The sequence below is a fragment of the Uranotaenia lowii genome, chromosome 1 (genome assembly GCF_029784155.1).
Source record: "Uranotaenia lowii strain MFRU-FL chromosome 1, ASM2978415v1, whole genome shotgun sequence".
NCBI classification, from domain to species: Eukaryota; Metazoa; Arthropoda; class Insecta; order Diptera; family Culicidae; genus Uranotaenia; species Uranotaenia lowii.
The window spans coordinates 192,094,693-192,117,077 of NC_073691.1; the positions used below are offsets into that span (position 1 = coordinate 192,094,693).

Below are 22,385 nucleotides of genomic sequence, written 5' to 3' on the forward strand. Positions count from 1 at the left end.
ACGTTTTAATAAATTTAAAAAAAAATTAAAATTCGAAAATTTTTATAATTTTCTTAATGATTAAAAAAAATTAATTTACAGTGTAAAAACATGTGAAAACTCGAAAGCATTTTGCTGCAGTGTGTAAATCGTTCAAAACTGGCATCCCTGTTTAACGTTTTTCCCGATTTTTGCGACCGGCTTTTTCTGTCAACTCATCACATTTGCTGCTTCGTTTGTCCACGGTTTCGAGATTTTTTCACACTTTATTTGTCCCAGATTATTGCGGGCGAGTTCAACGAACGTTTTTGTTAAACGGTTACGCTTGAGTCTTGGCATTTAGGCATTTTACAAGATGATCGATAAAGTGCAGCACGTCCTCCCGAACAGCCAACCGATCGTGGAGCTGGAATGTGCTACCGCTTTCGGTGCCCTCACCGAGAAGGAAAAACTGTACGCCCACTACTTCAGCGAGGTAAGTGTCCGCTTTCCGGGGTTGATCCTTTGTGATATTTTTATTGTTTTGATTTAATTTATTGTCCCATTAACAGGCCTCCTGGACAGGAGGGTTGATTGCACTGGTCCAATCGAGCCCGGAATCGCCTCTCATTTTTTCGCTGCTCCACCGGATCTATCTGGCGGAACCGATCGAGGAACTGCGGAAGAGTGCCCTGGCCGCGGGAGTAACTGAGGATGAGTTTACTGTAAGTTTGACTTTCCATTCCCTGGAAATATGACTTGATTCTATTTATGTTGACTCTTTTATTGTGTACATTTTAAGCTGATAAGTTATCAGTCGACCGGATATAAGCCGTTTTGCTGAACAAGATTAAATCAAACGTACCTACTAGAGATTTGCTTAAAATAATGATATTTTTTTAACATTTCTAGAATTATAAGTGAATATTTGCTCAATTGGTATAATTTAAAACTTTATTCAAATTATCTCATTTTTTTGGCTATTAAAAAATGAGATAATTTGAAAAAAAACATGCCCTGCAAAAGGGTTGAATCAAGAATGTCGAAAAATTCTAAAAAAAAATTGTATAATTATTCTCGAAAATGTCTGTAAATGATCATGAATCAAGCGAAAATTTTGGGAAGAGTAACTCGATAAACCCTTTGTCAGTTAAGCTTCTGGATAGGAAAATTTCGTCATGGATGTACCAAAGGACCTTAAAATATGCCATTCTTTTCTATCAGGCCTTCCTGGTGTATACCTGTGGATTTCTGGCCAACGCCGGCAACTACAAGGGCATGGGAGACAGCAAGATTGTGCCGAATCTGGAGGAAGATAAGTTCGAGCTGATCGTCAAGAGCTCCAAGGCGTTCAAAACCGATGAAGCTTCCATTGGCAAGCTTTGGCAGCAGACCAAAGTTCCCATCTTCCTGCTCACTGAGCGTACCAAAACGCTCGGCCTGTGCGACCAGGGCATTACGACCTATTTCTCGTCCAATGTGACCCGCGAAGATACCGAACTGATCAGCGAATGGATGAAGGAGAACAAGTTCGAGGCCTACATTTGTCGGACCTTTAAAACTGAAGAGGACGGCAAAACGGTATACAACATCAAGCTGGCTTCGGCAGAGGTCGGAGACAAGGAAGGGCTGACTAAGGATGCGGTCGAGTATAAGGGAGCTTTGTTTAAAATCACTCGTGGAGACTATCGCGAGTTGATGCAGAAGGTGGCAGACGCGCTGACCCTGGCCAATAAGCATTCGGCTAACGACAATCAGAAACAGATGATTGAAGCCTATGTGCAGAGCTTCGCCGAGGGTAGTTTGGATGCGCACAAGACCGGATCCCGGTTCTGGATCAAAGACAAGGGACCGGTTATTGAAACTTACATCGGATTTATCGAAACCTACCGGGATCCGGTGGGACAACGGGGCGAATTCGAGGGATTCGTGGCCATGGTAAACAAAGAGATGTCTGCCAAATTTTCCACCCTGGTGACCAATGCGGAAAACTTCATCAAACTTCTTCCGTGGGGTGAAGACTACGAGAAGGACAACTACTTGAAGCCCGACTTTACCTCGTTGGACATTTTGACCTTCGCCGGATCCGGTGTGCCTTGTGGAATTAACATTCCTAACTGTAAGTTCCTGTAACAAAATCATTTAGGTTTAGTTTTTATACTTTAGGAATTGACCTTCTTTCAGACGATGAAATCCGCCAGGACGAGGGATTCAAAAACGTGTCGCTGGGCAACGTGCTGGCCAACACTAACAAAACAGACAGCATTCCATTTTTGTCGGAAGAAGATCAAGCTTTGCTGAAGAAGTACAAGGCTTTGGCATTCGAGGTGCAGGTTGGACTTCACGAGCTGCTCGGCCATGGCAGCGGTAAGCTGTTACGTATCAACGAAAAGGGTGAGTATAACTTCGATCGCGAGAAGGTACGCAATCCGCTGACTGGTGAGGCCGTGACCTGTTGGTATGAGCCTGGCGAAACTTATGACTCGAAGTTCAAATCGTTGGGATCCAGCTACGAAGAATGTCGCGCCGAAGCTGTGGGTTTGTATCTCAGCTTGAACCGAGACATTTTGAAGATTTTTGGACACACTGATGAGAAGGAAATCGATGACATCATCTACGTCAACTGGTTGTTGTTGGTTTGGGGTGGAGTTGGAGTGGCCATGGAGCTGTACAACCCAACTCAGAAGACCTGGCTGCAGGCTCATTACCAGGCACGGTTCGTGATCATGAAAGTGCTGTTGGAAGCGGGAGAGGGTCTGGTCAGTGTAACGGAAACCGAGCCGGGCAAAAACTTGCTACTGAAGTTCGATCGCAGCAAAATTGAAACCGTTGGCAAGGAAGCTATCAAGCAGTTCTTGCTCAAGTTGCAGTATTACAAATCGACCGGGGACTTTGTCGGGGCCAGTAAGATGTACAACCACTACTCGGAGGTGAGCGAGGACGGCCCGTTCCCGTGGGCCAAGTGGCGGGACATCGTGCTGTTGCACAAGAAACCACGGTTGATTTTCGTGCAATCGAACACGCAGCTGGACGAGAACGGCGCCGTGCAGCTGAAGAAGTACGAGTCCAATTTCGAGGGCTACATCAAGTCGTGGACCGACCGTTTCCCGGAAACCGGCATCGATCAGGTCCTGGAACGAATCCACGAACAAGATAAGCAGTATTTTCAGGGATTGTACTAGATGAGGAGGACTGTCCCACGGGAAGATTTAACTGCAATTTCGTATGAATAAACTTATATGCAACAGTTTCTATAGAAAGTTGTTTTTGGTAACATCCGAATAGTTGCTTTATCGTTATCTTTACCCTCAGATGAATTTGGTCTTCAAAAATTCAACAAGGTTTAAATTTTTTTGCCAACCACTGAAACTGAAGACATGTGGATTTCTATTACATCCACCCTATAGGTCGGAAAATCGTCGCCGGCATCTTAGGTAGAGGGAGTATGACGTTCGACATAATAATGGCAAAAGACCATTTGGCAAAATGGACATTTTTTGACACCAAAAAGGTTAGAAATTTATGCAAATTGTTTATTGAAACTTATTTTAAGATTTATAAACAGATTATAACTTAAATGTGTTAATCTACAATATTTTGGTGTCAATTGTCTTCACTTTGGAATTATGTATAAAGAAAAAACATTTTCGATTTGGAATGTTAGCGATCAAAGTAAAAAAAAACCAAATAACGGTCAATTCTTAATAAATAATAATAAATTAGTTCGACTAAACGAAAAATAATTAATGCCTAGTAGGTAATACTTGTTTCGACAGTGCGCTTATTGCCGTCATTGATGGAATGATCCACCGAACTTCGGCGGGTAAATGACGATCACGGTTGGACTTTCTTCCGCAGATTGTACCGCACAGAGGAACCACGGGACGTACTGGAATCGGAAGTCGTCTGCTGCGAGTGATCACGGCGGGATCGATTCGACGACGGTGTCCTCTCGACGATTGGCGATGTTTGACGGCTGAACGAACGACGCTCGTTGGATCTATTCTGACGCTCGTAGTCGCTAGCAGTCGTTTCCGGCTCCAGTTCTGGTTCAAGCGATATCGGAATTTCCACCTGGTGTTGATGGATGATTAAAGGACGTGATCGGAAGACGCGGGTCTCAAAATGGGACCGTTGGCTGTTGAGGGAAGACACTGACATGCGATCGGTCGGAACAGAATGAGCTGATGTTTTATCCGAAGATTCGATCTTCAGTCTAAGTAACTTGTCCATGATGAGAACGTTTTGTTCCCTTATTTCCTTGAGCAGTTTGGTGTTGCTATCTTGAAAGCGATAGGAAAAGTAAAGGAAAACCGGTAAAGCAACAATAACCGATAATCTTCGGATGGTCCACTGCATTTGATCTACTTGCACGTTATCCAGGGAAGAAAGAAATTTGTAAAGTATGATTTCCAAAAGCAAGCTCGCGACAAGATTGATTAACAGGAAGCTCCGAGATTCGGCAGTTCGCTTGGACGATGTGGCAATCATCACGGCCACCAAATAGCCTACGTAGAATATCAACCGATCGACGAAAGAATATCGCCCCACAATCCAGCTGTGAAGAAGATAGAATTCTCGAAACAATTCCGTCAACACGGCTTCATGTTGTTTGGTAGAATTTTTCAAATCTTCCGTTAACCTGTCCAATGTCAGCTGAGACCCGTTCAACGAACTGGCCAATCCATTTCCCAAAGCAAGCATTTCGGTCTGCAAACGTAATCCTTCCTTTTGATGTTCCAAAACCACCCGCTGTACCTCGCCAGCCATTTCCAAACGGTCACTCACTTCCCGGGAACGCACGGTAAGCCTTTCCACGGTTCGATCCGATTCCCGCTGCCAGCGTTGGCTCTGTAGAAAGAAGCACATGTTCTGGGTCTGAGTGAAGAATTCCGTATAAACCCCAAAGGCTCGGTCGCTCATCTCGCTCATGCACAGCCGCTTGAGACTCTCGGTCCGTTCCGAGGCACAATCTAGCCGCTCCTGGCCGGACATCTCCAGGAAGCAATCGGTAAAGTGCAGTGCCAGATCAACCTGGATGGAATCCGTCAGCGATTGGCATCCGTTGCGTAAGTGTTCCAGCGATTGCATCCAACAGTCACCATACCGAGGCAAGTTGATTTTATTTTCTAGTTCCTGTGGGGAAAAAATAAGTTAACTTAAATTTTAAAAATTCCGAACTTGACACAGAGGGGTACTTACATTGAGTTGATTCTTTCCCTTTTCAGAGATTACCTGGGAGATCGGGTCATCGTACCTCTGATAATTCGAACCTTCGATATGCTGGACGGCCAGCATTAACAGCAACAATTCGACGACGATCATTTTAAACTCGATTTTTCAATGAGGTACTTTTATTTTTTTTTTCTTGAAAAATTTCTCAACTAAACCGATACATTGCCATTTGCGTATTAAAACGACGCTAGAAACAGCTGGCCCGCAGTTCGCCGAAACGCAAAAAGGGGTTTCTTTGTTTAATGTTTATAAACATTTAGCCCTACACTGAACGAAAATAATTACTAAAAAGTTTACTGAAATATCGTAACATTCTCGAAGCTGATTTTTATTTCAATTTCGCAGACTTTTTAAAAAATTCTGCCTTGGAATAATCATATAGGGCCGTTCACATACGACGTGGATGGAGGGGATGTATGAAATGTCCACGAAGAGGGGGGTTGGGGCTTGGGTCATGTTCACGTGGACATACTTACATCCAAAATATTTTCTAAAGGTGAAAAAATATTAAGATGTTTAATTCAAAATCTTAAAATTGCAAAGCTTTCCAGTTTCAGAATTAGTAATGATAATTCAGATGTTTAAAATTTTTAAAATTATATTAGGGATTTGCCAAATTTCCACGCTTTTCAACGGAGGGGGAGGAGGGGGTAAAAAATCTCATTTTTCTGTCCACGTGGTATTTAAACGGCTCCAGGAGAATGCCCCAAATTTTGATATTATTTGAGATGATACAATATGACTTATAAGTTATTAATCATACGATTTCAAATGCTGTAAATTGAATAAGTATCATGAGCAACGCACATACATTGATCTGAAAATCAGCCACAAAATCTTGCCAAAATTTTTCGTCATTCTTATTATTCAGATTTTTCAGACAAAATAATTTTGAATTCAGAAATCAATCCATTACTATATCAGATTACACTAGAAATCCCGGGTTTTTATGCGTGGTAGTTCAACAATCATGAATGCATTCATCAAAATTTTGTTTTTTTTTATGTTATAGTTTTCTAAATTAAAAAATTAAATGCAAAAACATGAGTTTAATTCTATATTTTTTTGTTAAAAGTTATATTTCCAATACAATATCAATCAAGATTAATCATAGATGATTGGAAAGAGATTGTGTCACTTCAAATGATAAAGCCGCAGTCCCACGTTTTTGGGAATGAGTCCATTCATATAATGGGTCATTTTAAAATCTGTCTAAATATGCAATACAATTTGGAATAATGTATTAGAGAAAATAGCAATTATTATTATTATTATAAATATTATTGCAATTTTTTTAATTTCATAAAAATATAACATTTACGCCGATGCCATAATGCGAGCAATGCGAAGTGAAAATTTAAGCTTGCAAGCTATACGAAAAAGCGATCTGGAGCGGCGGAACATGCCGCGTTCAGTAGAGGTTAACGCGATTTCCATTCAAAGTATAGTAGTTTACCGCATGCATTGATTCGCAGTCATCGTTTCCCTGCATCGCATCGCATTCATTCATATTAAAATTTTTATCGCACCTTCAAGATTATTGTTTTTATTAATGGCGTATTTTTTTTTGATTCCGGATTTGGCTCTAGAACCGTCAGAATAAAAAAGCAAGTTTCGGGTTTCGAGTTATTCCATACGTAGGTGTGCGTGAGAACGAGCGCAATGTTTACATGCAGCTGTCATTTTGTTCTCCCTTCTGGATTTCTTCATTCGGTTCTTCACATCCGGATTGCCGTTTTTTGTGTCCGGATTGCACTGGACTGCAGATAATACGATTTTGCTTGGCTGAGAGGTTCAAAATCGCGGCAATAATCATTTGCCCGTTCATTATTACACTGTTTTGTTTTCAGCCAAAAACAGCTGTTTAATGTTTTGACAACAACGTTGAGAGTATTGGTGAACTTCTCGCAAAACTGACTTTTTTCTCAGGGCGACTCCGTCCCTTTTTCGAGCGAACCTAGGTTGCCTCTCGAGCAATAAATGAGCACGATGACAGCAGTTAGAGCGAACCTAGGTTGCCTCTGGGGGAGGAAGACTGAATAAAAAAAGAAAAAAATCTTTCAAACGTCAAATTTCTCTCATCAATCTACCGACCAGTGCGAAGGTTCAAAATTTTACTTTCTTATTTAGTGATTTTTAATAGAACTTGTTTGATGCTGAAAAGCACTTGTTTTGCATAAAACAATGATTTAATTAGGTTTTGTTTTGCTCTGGAAAATTCTTGTATGATATGGCGTATTAAGTCACTCAAATTTCGTCAAAGTTTTGAAGCTGATAAATAAAAATGGTTTGATTAATTGTTGTTCTAAAAATTTAGCTAAATCTAAATTTAGCACCCAAACAACTGAGTTACATGACTCGCAACACGAAACTGATCATCTTAAGTCAAAATTTGAACGATTACAAATCTTTTCAACAATCGCTGGCTTTTTGCCGAACAGTTAAAAAACGATGCAGAAAACGATGCAGAAAATTTCAGTCTTCCTCCCCCAGGGTTGCCTCTAGTTTGCCTCCAGGTGAAAAAAAATACGTTATTGTTGGCGAAATAATCCGCGATCATAGCAATCATTGATATTTTGTTATAGTTACCATAGTACAATAAAACTTTTCATTCCACTGTTAACGTTCAATATTAACGGACGTCTTTTTACTTTGCGAGAGGTTATGGGCCCAGGCAAATGGTCATAACCGGAAGTAGTGGAATAGTTAGTAGAAAGTTATCGAAGTAGTAATCCTCAAGCAGTTACATGAAGCAGTAACATCAAGAAGTTCTTCAAGAAACGAAAATGTATTCTGGCAGCGGAAGCAGCTGGTCGGGAGACACTGGAAGCGGTGCGGCGAGAGCGGTTCGTGCGACCGGCGGAAGCAGTGTGGCTCTGACGATCGAGAAGCTGAAGGGCCGAGAAAATTTCGTTTCGTGGGCGTTCGCAATGAAAATGACGCTCATCCGGGAGGGTTCCTGGTGCGCGGTCGAACCGAAGGAAGGCGAAGTCGTCGAGGAGGAGATTGACATGAAGGCGCTGTCTACAATCTGCCTATCCCTGGAGAAGACGAATTACAGCCTGGTTATGGACGCGAAGAACGCGAGAGAGGCCTGGGGAAAGCTGAAAAACGCTTTTCAAGATGACGGAATTTATCGTCGCATTGGTTTGTTGCAGCAGCTTACTTCGATCAGACTGGAAAATTTTTCGAGCACGGAAGCGTACGTGGATGCCATGGTTTCAACGAGCCACAAGCTGGCTGAAATAAATTTCCCTGTTGCTGATGAGTGGCTCGCTTCGCTACTGTTGATGGGATTGCCGAAGTACTATGCACCGATGGTAATGGGCTTGGAGGCGTCGGGACAGGCGTTGAATGCGGATGCAGTGAAATCCAAAATTCTGCAAGATGTCCAAGTCAAAAATGGACCACGAAGCAGCAGTGACGAAGGAGCTTTCTACAGCGGAGGTGGGCACCACCAGCATCAGCAGCGACGTCGTGGTAGCGGCGGTTCGAGCAGGCGAGATGTAACTTGTTTCAATTGCCACAAACCGGGGCATTACGCAGCAAGTTGTCCGGAGAAGACCGGAGCAACGATGACGAAAGGACGAAAAGGTCGAGCGATGTGTGCAGTTTTGGCGGTGAGCGATGTTAATCAAGATGAGTGGTATTTTGACTCTGGAGCCACAACCCACATGGCTAGAGCTGGACCGAATTTTCAAGCGCAGCAGGAGGTGTCGTTTCAGATCGACACAGCGAATAAAACCAGTATGACAGCCAAAGCAAGAGGCGTGGTCAATTTGGATTGCATCGAAGGGCCGGTGGACGTACAGGACGTGTTGGAAGTACCAGAGCTAGCAGCGAACTTGTTGTCGGTTAACAAAATCTGCAGCAAAGGCTTTACGATGGCGTTCACGGCGGATGATTGCAAGGTGCTTACCGAAACTGGAGAAGTTTTTGCGTCTGGTACTGCGGAACGAGGATTGTATCGACTCAACCGACAGGTGCAGAAGGCATACGTGTGCGGGGAGCTCGAAGTGTGGCACAGGCGATTAGGCCACTTGAACCTGCAAAGTTTGAAGCAGTTGGAGCGGATGGCAAACGGATTTTCGATGAAAAAGGCAGATACGTTGGATTGTGTGGCTTGCCTGCAGGGTAAGCATGCTCGTGATGTATTCCCGAACAGCGACTCGAGAGCCAAGCAGCGTTTGGAGTTGGTTCATACCGATTTATGCGGACCATTTGAAGTGATGTCACTAGGAGGAAGTCGATATTTCGTGAGCTTTATCGACGATGCTACGCGAAAGGTGTTTATTTACACGTTGGTGACGAAGGACCAGGCATACGAGGCATATGAAAACTTCAAGGCGATGGCGGAGCGGCAGACTGGCTGCAAATTAAAAGTTTTGCGCAGCGACAACGGCCGAGAATATATCAACGATCGGTTCAAGACGAGCATGAAGAAGGATGGTGTTCGGCATCAGAAGTCGTGTCCGTATACGCCGGAGCAAAATGGCGTTGCGGAACGAATGAACCGGACGATTCTGGAGAAGGTGAGATGTATGCTGAACGACGCTAACATGCCGAAAAAGTTCTGGGCCGAAGCGGTGAACACAGCGGTCTATTTGATCAACCGGAGCCCAACTCGTACCTTGGACGGAAAGACGCCAGAAGAGGCGTGGACCGGACGGAAACCTTTTGTTGGCCACTTGAAAATTTTTGGATCAACAGCGATGATGCATGTACCGAAGCAGAAGCGGAAGAAGCTAGACCCAAAATCGACGAAGTGTGTGTTTGTCGGTTATTCCGAGGACATAAAAGGGTATCGACTTTACGATCCGGAGAGCAACGACATCATTATCAGCCGTGATGTGAAGATCCTGGACGAGGGCCGAAGCGAGGCGTCAGCATCTGAAAAAGGAAGCAAAATTGAGTTTTTGGAAATTGAATTTTCGGACGAGATGGTCACCGAAGCGAGAGGTGATTTGCCAGCGAGAATTAATTCATCCGTGGAAGGGGCGAGTTCGTCCATTCCGGTGCAACCCGAGCCGGAGCAGGATGAGGCTGCAGAGCATTCAACTGTCGAACGAATAGCGAACAACAGCAGCAGTTCCGAAAGTGAATTCGAGGATGCAGATGGCGACATCGCGCTCCCGCCGCAATCAAAAAGACCAGCTGAAATAGAGCATGTGTCGAGGCGCAGCGGTAGGGAGCGCCACCCTCCAGGCAAGTACAAAGATTTTGTCACTTATAGCACGTTTATTGGCCAAAATCTTTCCCAACAGTCGACAGTTGCACGGAGCGGTGCACGAGGTGCCGCAGTTTCGGATGTCAAGACGATGGACGATCCGACTACGTACAAAGAGGCGTTGCGTAGACCAGACCGAGAGCTGTGGGTAGCGGCAATGCGAGAGGAAATCAGCGCGTTGGAGGCCAACCAAACGTGGACGTTGGAAGAATTACCGAAGGGCGGAAAAGCGATCAAAAACAAGTGGGTCTTCAAAACGAAGCGTGGACCCGATGGCCAGATCGAGCGGTACAAGGCGCGCTTGGTCGTGAAAGGCTGCGCACAGCGACCGGGCATAGACTACGACGAAGTTTATTCACCGGTGGTCCGGTACTCAACCATAAGGTACCTGATGGCGTTGGCGACAAAGTTTGATCTCGACGTGGATCAAATGGATGCGGTCACAGCTTTTCTGCAAGGCAGACTCAACGACGAGGTAATCCATATGGAGCAGCCCGAAGGTTTTCAGCAAGACAAGACGAAGGTGTGTCGGCTTAGAAAAGCGCTTTACGGATTGAAGCAATCCAGTCGTGTCTGGAATCAACAGCTAGACGAGGCGTTACGGGAGTTCGGACTGGACAAATCGAAAGTTGATCCATGTCTGTACTACTCCATCGATGAGGACAGAATGTTGTTCGTCACTATTTATGTGGACGACTTTCTGATTTTCACCAACAACGCAGAACTGAAGATGCGGCTGAAGAGATTTTTGAGCACACGGTTCCAGATGAAAGATTTGGGCGAAGCGAAGTTGTGCCTGGGACTGAGGATCAGCAGGAATCGGGAACGTGGTGAATTGACCCTTGACCAACAGAACTACATCGAAGATGTTTTGGACAGATTTCACATGGGAAGTTGTCATCCTGTGAGTACACCGTTTGAGGTCAGCGAGCGATTGGACAAATCGATGTCACCACAGAAACCGGAAGAGGACGAACGAATGCAGAAGGTTCCCTACAAGGAAGCTGTAGGATGTCTCCAGTATATTGCGCAAGCAACACGTCCGGATATCAGCTACGCGGTGAATGCAGTCAGTGAATTCAACAGCAATCCGGGACCAAAGCACTGGGACGCAGTGAAAAGAATTCTACGATACCTGAAGGGAACGGCGAGCAATCGGCTGCGGTACAGCAAGCAAGGCAACGGAGAGCTAGTTGGCTACACCGATGCAGATTGGGGAGGAGACAAGGACACAGCGAGATCGACGACGGGATACGTGTTCATGTTCCAAGGTGGCGCTATCTCTTGGAACGTGAAACGCCAGTCAACGGTAGCTTTATCAAGTTGCGAGGCTGAATACATGGCGATGTCGAGGACGATCCAGGAGGCGTTGTGGTGGCGGAATTTATTGAAGCAAATTACCGGAGAAATTGTTGTACCAATCCTGTGCGACAATCAATCTGCCATCTGCATAGCCAAGAACGGATGCTACAACCCGAGGACGAAGCATGTGGACATTCGCTATCATTTTGTCCACGAAACGATCGATGACGGTAAGGTAGCGGTGGACTACGTCAACACGAAGGAGCAAGTCGCAGACGGATTCACCAAGCCCTTGGTTAAAGCTGGAGTCGACAAGATGAAGCAGATGCTAGGGATCGAGGATTAGGGAGGAGTGTTGGCGAAATAATCCGCGATCATAGCAATCATTGATATTTTGTTATAGTTACCATAGTACAATAAAACTTTTCATTCCACTGTTAACGTTCAATATTAACGGACGTCTTTTTACTTTGCGAGAGTTATAATATTCTCAGCAGGGTTGCCAACATTTTTTTTCAAAGATCAGGGAACTGGCGAATTAAAAATCAGGCAAAATCAGGCAATGTTAAAGCTCGTTAAAGTAACGGAAATTTCGCTCAAAGTGATGACCTTTTTTTTTTTCATCGCACCACATTTTCACTCGAATATGTGTTGTGAGAGTACTTGGTTGAATTCTATTCTAATGCATCAAGCAATCGAAACATTATTATTAAATCTCTTTTTTTAAATAAGAATGAACGAGAATCTTTCGATTGCTTTGATTCAGCCACATTTTCACTGTTCACAAGTTCAGGAGAATCTCGTGATGTTATAGAAGGCAACGCTCAACATTTACTAAGTACTGACAGAGAAGGCTCTGGGAAACGAAAAGAATTGCTTTGCAGAATTTTGACAATAACCGTTGCATCCTTACTACCCATTTTTCATGACATTCGCAAAAATCAGGCAAAATCAGGCATATTTTAAAAAATCAGGGAAATTCAAAGGCTTATCAGGTTGTCAGGCATAGCCTCAAAAAATCCAGGCGTTGTCCAGGCGTCAGGCACATTGGCATCTCTGATTCTCAGTGTGCTTCAGCAATGATTCCAGATTTTCTTAAATAAAATAACTGGCAGATTTTGTGTCTTACAAGTACTCATTGTTAAGATGATTCCGAAAAGAATCTGATTGTTTTGAATCTGTGTAATAAATGGGAAGAGAATAAAATTTGTTTTTAAAACTCTAAAAATCCTAATTTATCATAATACCGGAAAATCAATGGATGTAAATAAAAGTTTGTATTTGACAAACAAATCTTAGCATCTGGCATCCCAGTTTAAGCGTCAACTGGCGTTTTTTTGACAGCGTGACGTGAAACGTCAGTTACTCGGGGTGCTTCCACGAAACACTCCTCAAACGCGGCCACACACACAGCGTCGCGCAATTTCAACCATTCGAAAAAAACGCGAATCTCCTGTGTCGATCAAAAGAAGAGACGTTCCGTTCCGTGTTCCTACAAAAAATAAAGTATCGCGTACAGTGCACCAAAATTCTTCACTCCAACGCTAGACAAAAGCTAGTACATCCAGTTGTTCCGCGCATTTTCCGCTACAAGAACCGAGTGATCCGCCGTGTTCGATTGCGACCCCCAAAATTGTTTGTTCTCGCGGCAGACAAAAAAAAAAGGTTTCCCCTCAAATTCTAACATAGCGGAGGCCAACACCATCATCAGCCACTTCTAAACCTCACTCAAATCAGTCGTCAATAGCGAGCGAGAGCGGAAGAAAAAAGCGAAAAAGTCACCATCAGAACCTAGTATCAGGAAAAAGGCAGACCCATTCGTAGCCACCCAGGTCGGGGAAAGCCATTTTTTCGCGTTACAGCTTGGTATTTTTCGTCGACGAGTACGATCTTCCGGAACAAAAAATCGCCGCGATTCGCGTCCTTCCGGTTCAGGGTTTGCTGTGCTGTGTTCCCTCAAATCGTGGGCCGCCGTGTTTTTCTTATCCTGGCACACAGGAACGCGCAAACAAAAGTGTGCATCTTCGAGTGGGATTGTTTTGATAGATATTCCTGCTGCTTCCAGATCTGCGTCTCGGTCAGACCCGGGCACTCCGCGCAGTGTGCGAAGACAAACCTCCTTCCGATTGGGAAAGCCTTTTAGAAAAAGTCGAAGGTGGTGCTCTGTCTGTGCGGTATTTGTACCTTGCAAGGGTGCTGCTGGATTGCGCAAAAAAAACGTATTCAAGCAGCTAAGGGTATTTTGCATCATCATAACCCCAAGGGCAGCAGCAGAAAGTGTTTACGGTGGTCAGTGGCCAAGTCAATCAGTCAGTGCGTGTGTGAGTGTGTGTCCGTGGGCCAATAATCTCTTTTCTTGAAAGCCCTCCGCCCCGCTAAATTGTTGTTAGTTTTCGTTTTGTAAGCCAAAGCCAAGCCGAAGGTCTCTGGTTAGCAGCCGGAAGTGGCCGATACTGCAAGCAGCACTCAGCAGCAAAAAAGCGACCGTAATCCGTGTGTATTCCGTTTGATACCGTGTCTATCTGGTGATTTGGTGATTATTTTTTTCTTTCTGTGAGTGTGTTTCCATCTTGGGGTCAGATTCTTGGAGCAAGTCGTGCTAATTTTTTTGGAGGACGGAAAAATTGGGAGGAATTCGGTGCAAAGAAGGGAAGTTAACAGCAGCGCAGCAGGTTGTTCTCCGGGGAAAACGAGCGGCCCGTTGTCTTGGAAGTAGATGAAGGTAAGTAGTGGATTGTGGTTTAAAGCCTATCCCTAATTCTAAGTAGATCCTGATCCCTGATCTATGAATTCAGTACATATTATCTTATTTCTTGTTCGTTATTTGATGATAATTTGTCCAGATTGTTAACTCTTAATTGAGAATCGAATTATATAGTGTTAATATAAAATCGAACTTCGTTATTGCGAATTCTACATTTTAATTATGATTTGAATTTTAAAGCTTGATTCTGAATAAGAAATCTTTTCCCTGACATTGAGAAAAGACGCGAGCGGGGCCACGGTTGAGAATCTGAGTTGTTAGACAAAAGAATGATAAAAATAACGAAAATGACAAAACATAACGAAAACGATAAAAATAACAAAAACGACAAAAATAACAAAAATGGCAAAAATTATAAAACTGACAAGAATCAAAAAAGTAACAAAACTGATAAATATGACAAAAATGACATAAAAAGCTAAACTGACAAAAAAGACAAACATTACAAGAATGAAAAAAATGACACAAAAATGACAAAAGACACAAAATAACAAAAAGGACATAAATAGCAAAACTGAAAGAACTGGCAAAAATGACAAAACTAATAAAAATGACAGAAATACAAAAATTACAAAAAATGTTAAAAAAAAGCAAAAAGACAAAAATGGTAAAAATGATTAAAATGATTAAAATGATAAACATGAAAAAAATGATAGAAACTGAAAAAAATGTCAAAAACAACAAAAATGACAGAATTGACAAAGTAATAAAAATGACAAAACTGACAAAAATGACGAAAATTACAAAAATAATTATTATAAAAATGACAAAAGAAACAAAAATGGCAAAAATGATAAAAATGACAAAAATAACAAAAAACGACAAAAATTATAAAAATAACATAAATGACCAAAATGACATAAATGACAGAAATGACAAAAATGACAAAAATGACAAAAATGACAAAAATGACAAAAAATGATAAAAAATACAAAAATTACAAAAGTAACAAAAATGGCAAAAATGACAAAAACGACAAAATTGACAAAAAAGTCAAAAATGTCAAAAGTGACAAAAAATGACAAGAATGACAAAAATGTCAAAAATTACAAAACTGGAGAAAATGTCAAAACTGGCAAAACTGAGAAAAGTGACAAAAATAACAAAAATGACTAAAATGACAAAAGAAAAAAAAATGACACAAGTAACAAAAATGACAAAAAAAGACAAAAATGACAAAAGTAACAAAACTGACAAAAATGACAAAAATAATAAAAAATTCATTAAAGACAAAAATGACAAAAAGAACAAAACTGGCGATAATTTCAAAAATGACAAAAATGATAAAAATGTAAAAAATGACAAAAATGACAAAAATGGCAAAAATGACAAAAAAGACAAAAATTCCAATTTGACAATAATGATAAAAGTAACAAAAATGGCAAAAAATAACAAAATGACCAAAATGACAAAAATTACATAAATGACAAAAACGACAAAAATTATAAAAATGACAAAATTGACAAAAATGAAAAATTTAAAAAATGACAAAAATGAAAAAAATGATAAAAATGGTAAAAATGACAAAAAAGACAAAAATGACAAAAAAGCAAAAATGATAGGAATTTTTGGAGTCGAAGTAATCCAGATATGCTGAAGTTAAATCTAAGCAATCGTAGACTAAGTTTAGTGAAAATAAATTTTAGTTCCTAATAACTATTCAAACCTACAAGACCTATCACAAGCGTAATTCCCATAGGTTATGGGCCCAGGTCACGTCGTTTGAAAATTTTCAAAGAAGATGATTCCAAGAGACTATCCAATTCGGAACCCAGGTGGTGCGAGTAGTGGCGCGGATTTTACCGAAGTTTAGTCATGGATGCGAGAAGCGCAAAGGAAGCATGGGACAAATTGAAGACGGCTTTTCAAGACGAAGGTATCTACAGAAGAATTGGGTTGCTACAACAACTCGTATCGTCAAGGCTAGAAAATTTTCCAAACACTGAAGCCTACGTTGATGCAATAATTTCAACAAGTCACAAACTGTCGGAAATTAATTTTCCGGTGAGCGACGAATGGTTGGCGTCAATTCTGCTGAAGGGGTTGCCAAAATATTACGCCCCGATGGTGATGGGACTAGAAGCGTCCGGTCAAGTCCTGAGGTCCGACTTCGTAAGGAGCAAAATATTGCAAGACGTCAAGGTGAAGCAAGATCTTCGGAATGGCGCAGATGAAGGAGCTCTGTATTCGAAAGAGCAACAAAGGGCGACCGTTGCGATGGGCGATGCTGATCGGAACGAGTGGTATTTCGATTCAGGCGCGACTTGCCACATGGCGAGAACTGAGGTAGATTTCCAATCGAAGACGGAAATTTCCCTAAATGTTGGTACCGCAAACAACGACAGCATGTTGGCGAAATCGAAAGGCATCGTCAATTTGAATTGTCTTAAAGGAGCTGTGAACGTGAGCGACGTACTGGAAGTTCCGGATTTAGCGACAAACCTGTTGTCTATTGGAAGGATTTGCGAAAAAGGCTTCACGGTTGTTTTCACAAAAGACGACTGCAAGGTTCTCAACAAAAATGGCCAGATTTTTGTTTCGGGAACTGCTGATGGAGGATTATACCGGCTGAATCGGAAAGCACCGAAGGCGTTTTTATGCAATGATTTAGATCTTTGGCATAAAAGACTTGGTCATTTGAACGTGCACAGTCTCAAGCAGCTTCAAAACGTCTCAACGGGAATGCAGCTCAATGGGTCATCGTTTGCTGGTTGTATGGAGTGCATCGAAGGAAAACAAGCTAGAGCATCGTTTCCGACTAGCACGACGAGGGCACGAGAGCGTTTGGAACTAGTACACTCTGATTTGTGTGGTCCATTCGAGATTCCGTCGCTGGGAGGATGCAGGTATTTCATCAGTTTCATCGATGATGCTACGAGGAAGCTTTTCGTTTATAATTTGGAGACGAAAAATCAAGCCGTTGAAGCGTTCCAGAATTTCAAAGCCATGGTTGAGCGCCAGACTGGTATCAAGCTAAAAGTGTTGAGAAGCGATAATGGCCGCGAATATGTGAACTCAAGTTTCAAGCGAATTCTAGAACGTGAAGGTATCCGACATCAGAAGACCTGCCCGTATACGTCGGAACAAAATGGAGTTGCCGAGAGAATGAATCGTACGATTCTCGAGAAGGTTCGCTGTATGCTCAACGAGGCCAAGTTACCGAAGGAGTTTTGGGCTGAGGCTGTGAACACGGCAGCCTATGTCATCAACCGTTGCCCGACACGTGCGCTAAATGGTGTTACGCCAGAAGAAGCCTGGACAGGATCGAAGCCCGATTTGAGCAAGTTGAAGGTGTTTGGTTCGACTGCGAAAGAATCTGGATCCGAAATCAAAGCGATGTGTGTTCCTTGGCTATGCTGACGATACCAAAGGCTTCAGGGTATACAATCCTGAAATTCAAGACGTCGTTATAAGTCGAGATGTTGTTATTTTCCATGAAGGTCGATGTGAAGGATTGAAGGACAAGCGACATGAACCGGTCAATTTCTTGGAAATTGTCTTCCCTGAGCCAGCTGTAACGGTCGTTGAAGCAACTGTGCCTCAAGTTTCGGAAGAACCTTCAAGCTCGTCAGCAGAAAACGATTTTTTGCAGCATCCGGTGGCAGATCGCGCGCTCCCACCGCAATCTGGTAGACCTGCTGAAAAAGAGCATGAGTTTAGGCGCATCGGTCGGGAGCGCAGGTACCCAGACAAGTATAACAATTACATTTCTTATTCGACTTATACTGGCCAAAATGTCTCCCCATCAACGCAGACGACCGAATGTTTGGACGATCCTATGAGCTACGAAGAGGTACTCGGTCGGCCGGACCGTGAGCTGTGGATTGCGGCGATGTGTGAGGAAATTGCAGCTCTCGAATCCAACAACACGTGGGTACTCGAGGATCTACCGAAAGGGCAGAAGGCGATAAAAAACAAATGGATTCAAAACCAAACGTGGAGCCAGCGGAGAGGTCGAACGCTACAAAGCACGATTAGTCGTTAAGGGGTGCTCTCAGCGACCAGGCATCGATTTTGACGAGGTGTACGCTCCAGTCGTACGGTATTCCACGATCCGATTCTTGATGGCGATGGCGGTGAAACACGATCTGCAAATTGAGCAAATGGATGCGGTTACGGCATTTTTGCAAGGCGAGCTGAAGGACGAGGTGCTGTTCATGGAGCAACCTGAAGGTTTCGGCGGCAATCGAAGGAAAGTTTGCAGACTCCGCAAGGCGATGTATGGTCTCAAACAGTCCAGTAGGGTCTGGAACAACCAGCTGGACCAGGCGTTACAATAATTTGGATTGACTCAATCGAAGGTGGATACATGTCTCTATTATCAGGCCACGGAAGGAAAGATGCTTTTCGTCACGATATACGTCGACGATTTTCTAATCTTTACCAACGATGATCGGACGAAACAGCACTTGAAGAGGTTCCTGTGTGATCGTTTCCGGATGAAGGATTTGGGTATCGCTAAATACTGTCTCGGAATTCGGATCAATCGCGATTTGGAGGTAGGAGAAATTACCCTGGATCAAGAAACCTACATTAAAGATGTTCTCAATCGGTTCAAAATGATGGATTGTCATCCAGCTAGTACACCGTTCGAGGCAAGCGAGAAATTGGACAAGTCGATGGTACCAAGCGCACCCGAGGAGCAAGACGAAATGAAAAATACACCGTATAAGGAGGCAGTAGGTTGTCTTCTATACCTTTCTCAAGCAACAAGACCCGATATTTCGTATGCAGTGAACGTGGTAAGCCAATTTTGCCACAATCCTGGCAGAAAGCACTGGACGGCAGTGAAGCGGATTTTCCGTTATCTCAAGGGAACAACAGGAAGTCGACTTTGTTACCGGAGAGATGGCAATGCTGACATTGTTGGCTACACCGATGCAGATTGGGGAGGAGATTTGGATACCAGGCGATCCACAACCGGTTACGTTTTTGTGCTGCAAGGTGGCGCAATTTCCTGGAGTGTGAAGAAAAAACCAACGGTCGCCCTTTCCTCGTGTAAAGCGGAACTGATGGCTTTGGCGAAAACTGTTCAGGAAACATTGTGGTGGCGGAATCTGCTGTGGATGATTTGTGGAGCAACGAAGCTGAAGGTATACTGTGATAATCAATCTGCACTATGTCTGGCCAAAAATGGTGCATATAACCCGAGGACGAAACACATGGACATCAGATACCATTTTGTCAACGATGCTATCACCAGCGGAGCGATTGATGTACAATACATCAACACGAAACATCAGGCAGCCAACGGATTCACCAAACCCCTTTCATCAACCAAAATCTCGGACCAGAAGATTTTGATCGGGATCTTGGATTAGGGAGGAGTGTTGGAGTCGAAGTAATCCACATATGCTGAAGTTAAATCTAAGCAATCGTAGACTAAGTTTAGTGAAAATAAATTTTAGTTCCTAATAACTATTCAAACCTACAAGACGTGTTTCCCTATCACAAGCGTAATTCCCATAGGAATGATAGGAATGACAGAAATGACTAAAGTGACTTAAATGATAAAAATGACAAAAATGATAAAAAAGGTCAAAATGAAAAAAAGATCAAAAAAGATAAAAAAAAACAAATTTGCCCAAAATGGCAAAAATGACAAAATTGATAGAATTGACAAAAGTGATAAAAATGATGGCAAAATTGGCAAAAATGATAAAAAATGAAATAAACAGCAAAAATGTCAAATTACGAAAAAAAGAAAAATATGCCCAAAATGACAAAAAGTCAAGAATAACTAAAATGACAGAATTGACAAAAATAATGAAAATGACAAAAATTACAAAACTTGCAAAAATGACAAAAATAACAAAATATGACAAAAATGACGCAAATGATTAAAAATGACAGAAATGACAAAAACGGCAAAAATGTCAAAAATGTCAAAAAAGACTAAAGTGACAAAAATGAACAAAAATAACAGAAACGACATAATGACAAAAATGACCAAATGACAAAATTACAAACATTAAAAAAATGATAAAAATGATAAAAATAACAAAAATGACAAAAATGTCAACAATAACAAAAATGACAATCAGATGAAAAATGATTAAAATGACCAAAATAACAAAAATGTCAAAAACGACAAAAATGACAAAAATTGTAAAAATGACAAAAAAAAAAAAAATGACCAAATATGACAAAATTTAAGAAAATTACAAAAACAAAAAGAATCACACAAAATGCAAAAATGACAGAAATTAAAAAAAAAATATAAAAAAATGACAAAAATGTTATTATATTAAAAATTTCAAAAATGACAAAAATAACAAAATTGACAAAAATAGCAAAAATGACAAAAATGACAAAAACGACAATCATGACAACAATAGAAAAAAAAGACAAAAATTAAAAAATGACAAACATGACAAAAATGACAAAAACTTCAAAAAAGACAAATATGACAAAAACGACTAATATGACAAAAATGACAAACATAACAAAAATTATAAAAATGACAGAAATGACAAAAATGACAAAAGTGACAAAATGACAAACATAAGTAAAATGATAAAAATGACCAAATTGATAAAAATAAAAAAAAACAAAAATTACAAAAATGGCAAAAATGACAAAAATATTACTGAAACTTTGATTTTCCTTTCAGAATTAACCTTTTCTAACCTGTTAGCCAATTCAAAATATGGGACAAAAAGTGTTTATTAGTTTTGAAAAAAAAAAAATCTTTGAGGCTTGTTTTTTTTAAATCAGCATATTGTCACTATTAAAACTGCTCCAATTCTGAATCTCAAGTATAGATTCCGATTTTGGAGTCCGAACCCAAATGTTAACTCTGTATCTCGAATCGGAAATCTGAATGTCAATTCTGAAGCTGGAATCGTCATCCTAAAATTAAATTCTTATTTTAATCCGATTATCAAATGTATTGAGCATTTGTATCCTTTTTTCGTGCATTGAAGCTTACTGAATCTGAATTCGAATTTAAAAATCTGTCCTGAACGTCAAAATCTCTTTTTATGGGCCTATTTGTTTTAAGTTTAAATACCTTAGATTTTCTTTCGAATTTCCACAAAATATAGGATCAAACGCTTTAATATCTCTTTCATTGCTCCCGGCAGGATCCATCTACCTTTCAAGCCAACGTTTGTTCAGCAGCCACCGGAAATCGCAGCTTCGCCTCTGGTACAGCCACTATCAACCGCGCCCAACTGCCTCTGCCGGTCCGTGCTCACTCTGCAAAAGCAGCAGCAGCAGCAGGGAGGCTAACTGTCCGAAGAAGCGCCGCTAAAAGCTGCAACAGCAAGCTCCCAAACTGCTTCCGGCGGCAGCAGCAGATCCAAGGCCAAGCCCAAGCGCCCCGAGACAAAGTGTCCGTGGACGGCAAAACGCGCCGCCGCCAGCCTTCTTCGCCTCCCAGTAGCACCATCCGAAAACGACAACGCCGCCGAAGAAGATGTCCCGAAATAAAGACAAGTACGATAACAACAACCCGAGGCGGCAGCAGACTTTTCTCACGGCCGAGGACATCGCGGCTGGCAAGAAGACCTGCTGGCACGGCGTCGAGATAACCGGCAGTGTGCGCAACCTCAGCCCGACCCTGTGGAAGTTCGAGCATCTGACGGCACTTTATCTCAATGATAACTGTCTGATGCGGTTGCCGCACCAGATCGGCCAGCTGGTAAACCTGCGAACGCTGGACCTTTCTAGCAACAAGCTGCGCAGCCTGCCGGCCGAGCTGGGCGAGCTGATACATCTAAGGTAAGAAGCGAAATTGATCGTTTAGTTGAAGCTTCTAATCACAAGCGAAATCCTTTACATTTTAGGGAACTTATGCTCAACAACAACCTGCTGCGTGTGCTTCCGTACGAACTCGGCAAGCTGTTTCACCTGCAAGTGCTCGGTCTGCATGGGAATCCGCTGGGCAAGGACGTG

At 42.1% G+C, this 22,385-nt stretch overlaps 3 protein-coding genes across 3 annotated transcripts in view; 2 read left to right on the top strand and 1 right to left on the bottom strand.

The window, feature by feature from the left end:
• Positions 1–149: 149 nt before the first annotated feature.
• Positions 150–3,218, top strand: LOC129739499 (dipeptidyl peptidase 3). The gene is made up of 4 exons (XM_055730973.1): positions 150–454; positions 531–683; positions 1,183–2,077; positions 2,143–3,218. The coding sequence occupies exons 1-4, from the start codon at positions 335–337 to the stop codon at positions 3,138–3,140; spliced, it is 2,166 nt and encodes a 721-aa protein (XP_055586948.1). The 5' UTR covers positions 150–334; the 3' UTR covers positions 3,141–3,218.
• A 310-nt stretch (positions 3,219–3,528) lies between these two features.
• LOC129739501 (uncharacterized) lies at positions 3,529–5,436 on the bottom strand. The gene is made up of 2 exons (XM_055730974.1): positions 5,161–5,436; positions 3,529–5,094 (listed from the first exon to the last, which is right to left on the bottom strand). The coding sequence occupies exons 1-2, from the start codon at positions 5,281–5,283 to the stop codon at positions 3,793–3,795; spliced, it is 1,425 nt and encodes a 474-aa protein (XP_055586949.1). The 5' UTR covers positions 5,284–5,436; the 3' UTR covers positions 3,529–3,792.
• A 7,695-nt stretch (positions 5,437–13,131) lies between these two features.
• Positions 13,132–22,385, top strand: part of LOC129738252 (CCR4-NOT transcription complex subunit 6-like) — a 10,212-nt gene continuing 958 nt past the window's right edge. The window contains exons 1-3 of the mRNA XM_055729436.1: positions 13,132–14,444; positions 21,572–22,211; positions 22,277–22,382. Coding sequence (XP_055585411.1) covers positions 21,907–22,211; positions 22,277–22,382 — 411 coding nt within the window. The 5' untranslated portion in view covers positions 13,132–14,444; positions 21,572–21,906. The remainder of the gene's footprint in view (positions 14,445–21,571; positions 22,212–22,276; positions 22,383–22,385) is intronic.

What these genes read in the sequence shown, in the direction of transcription:
- LOC129739501 (XM_055730974.1), bottom strand. Translation starts at nt 5,283, where the DNA reads ATGATCGTCGTCGAATTGTTGCTGTTAATGCTGGCCGTCCAGCATATC. An exon ending in AGGGAAAGAATCAACTCAAT is followed by an intron (nt 5,095 to 5,160) that starts GTAAGTACCCCT and finishes TTTTCCCCACAG; the next exon opens with GAACTAGAAAATAAAATCAA.
- LOC129739499 (XM_055730973.1), top strand. Translation starts at nt 335, where the DNA reads ATGATCGATAAAGTGCAGCACGTCCTCCCGAACAGCCAACCGATCGTG. An exon ending in TAACTGAGGATGAGTTTACT is followed by an intron (nt 684 to 1,182) that starts GTAAGTTTGACT and finishes CTTTTCTATCAG; the next exon opens with GCCTTCCTGGTGTATACCTG. An exon ending in TGGAATTAACATTCCTAACT is followed by an intron (nt 2,078 to 2,142) that starts GTAAGTTCCTGT and finishes ACCTTCTTTCAG; the next exon opens with ACGATGAAATCCGCCAGGAC.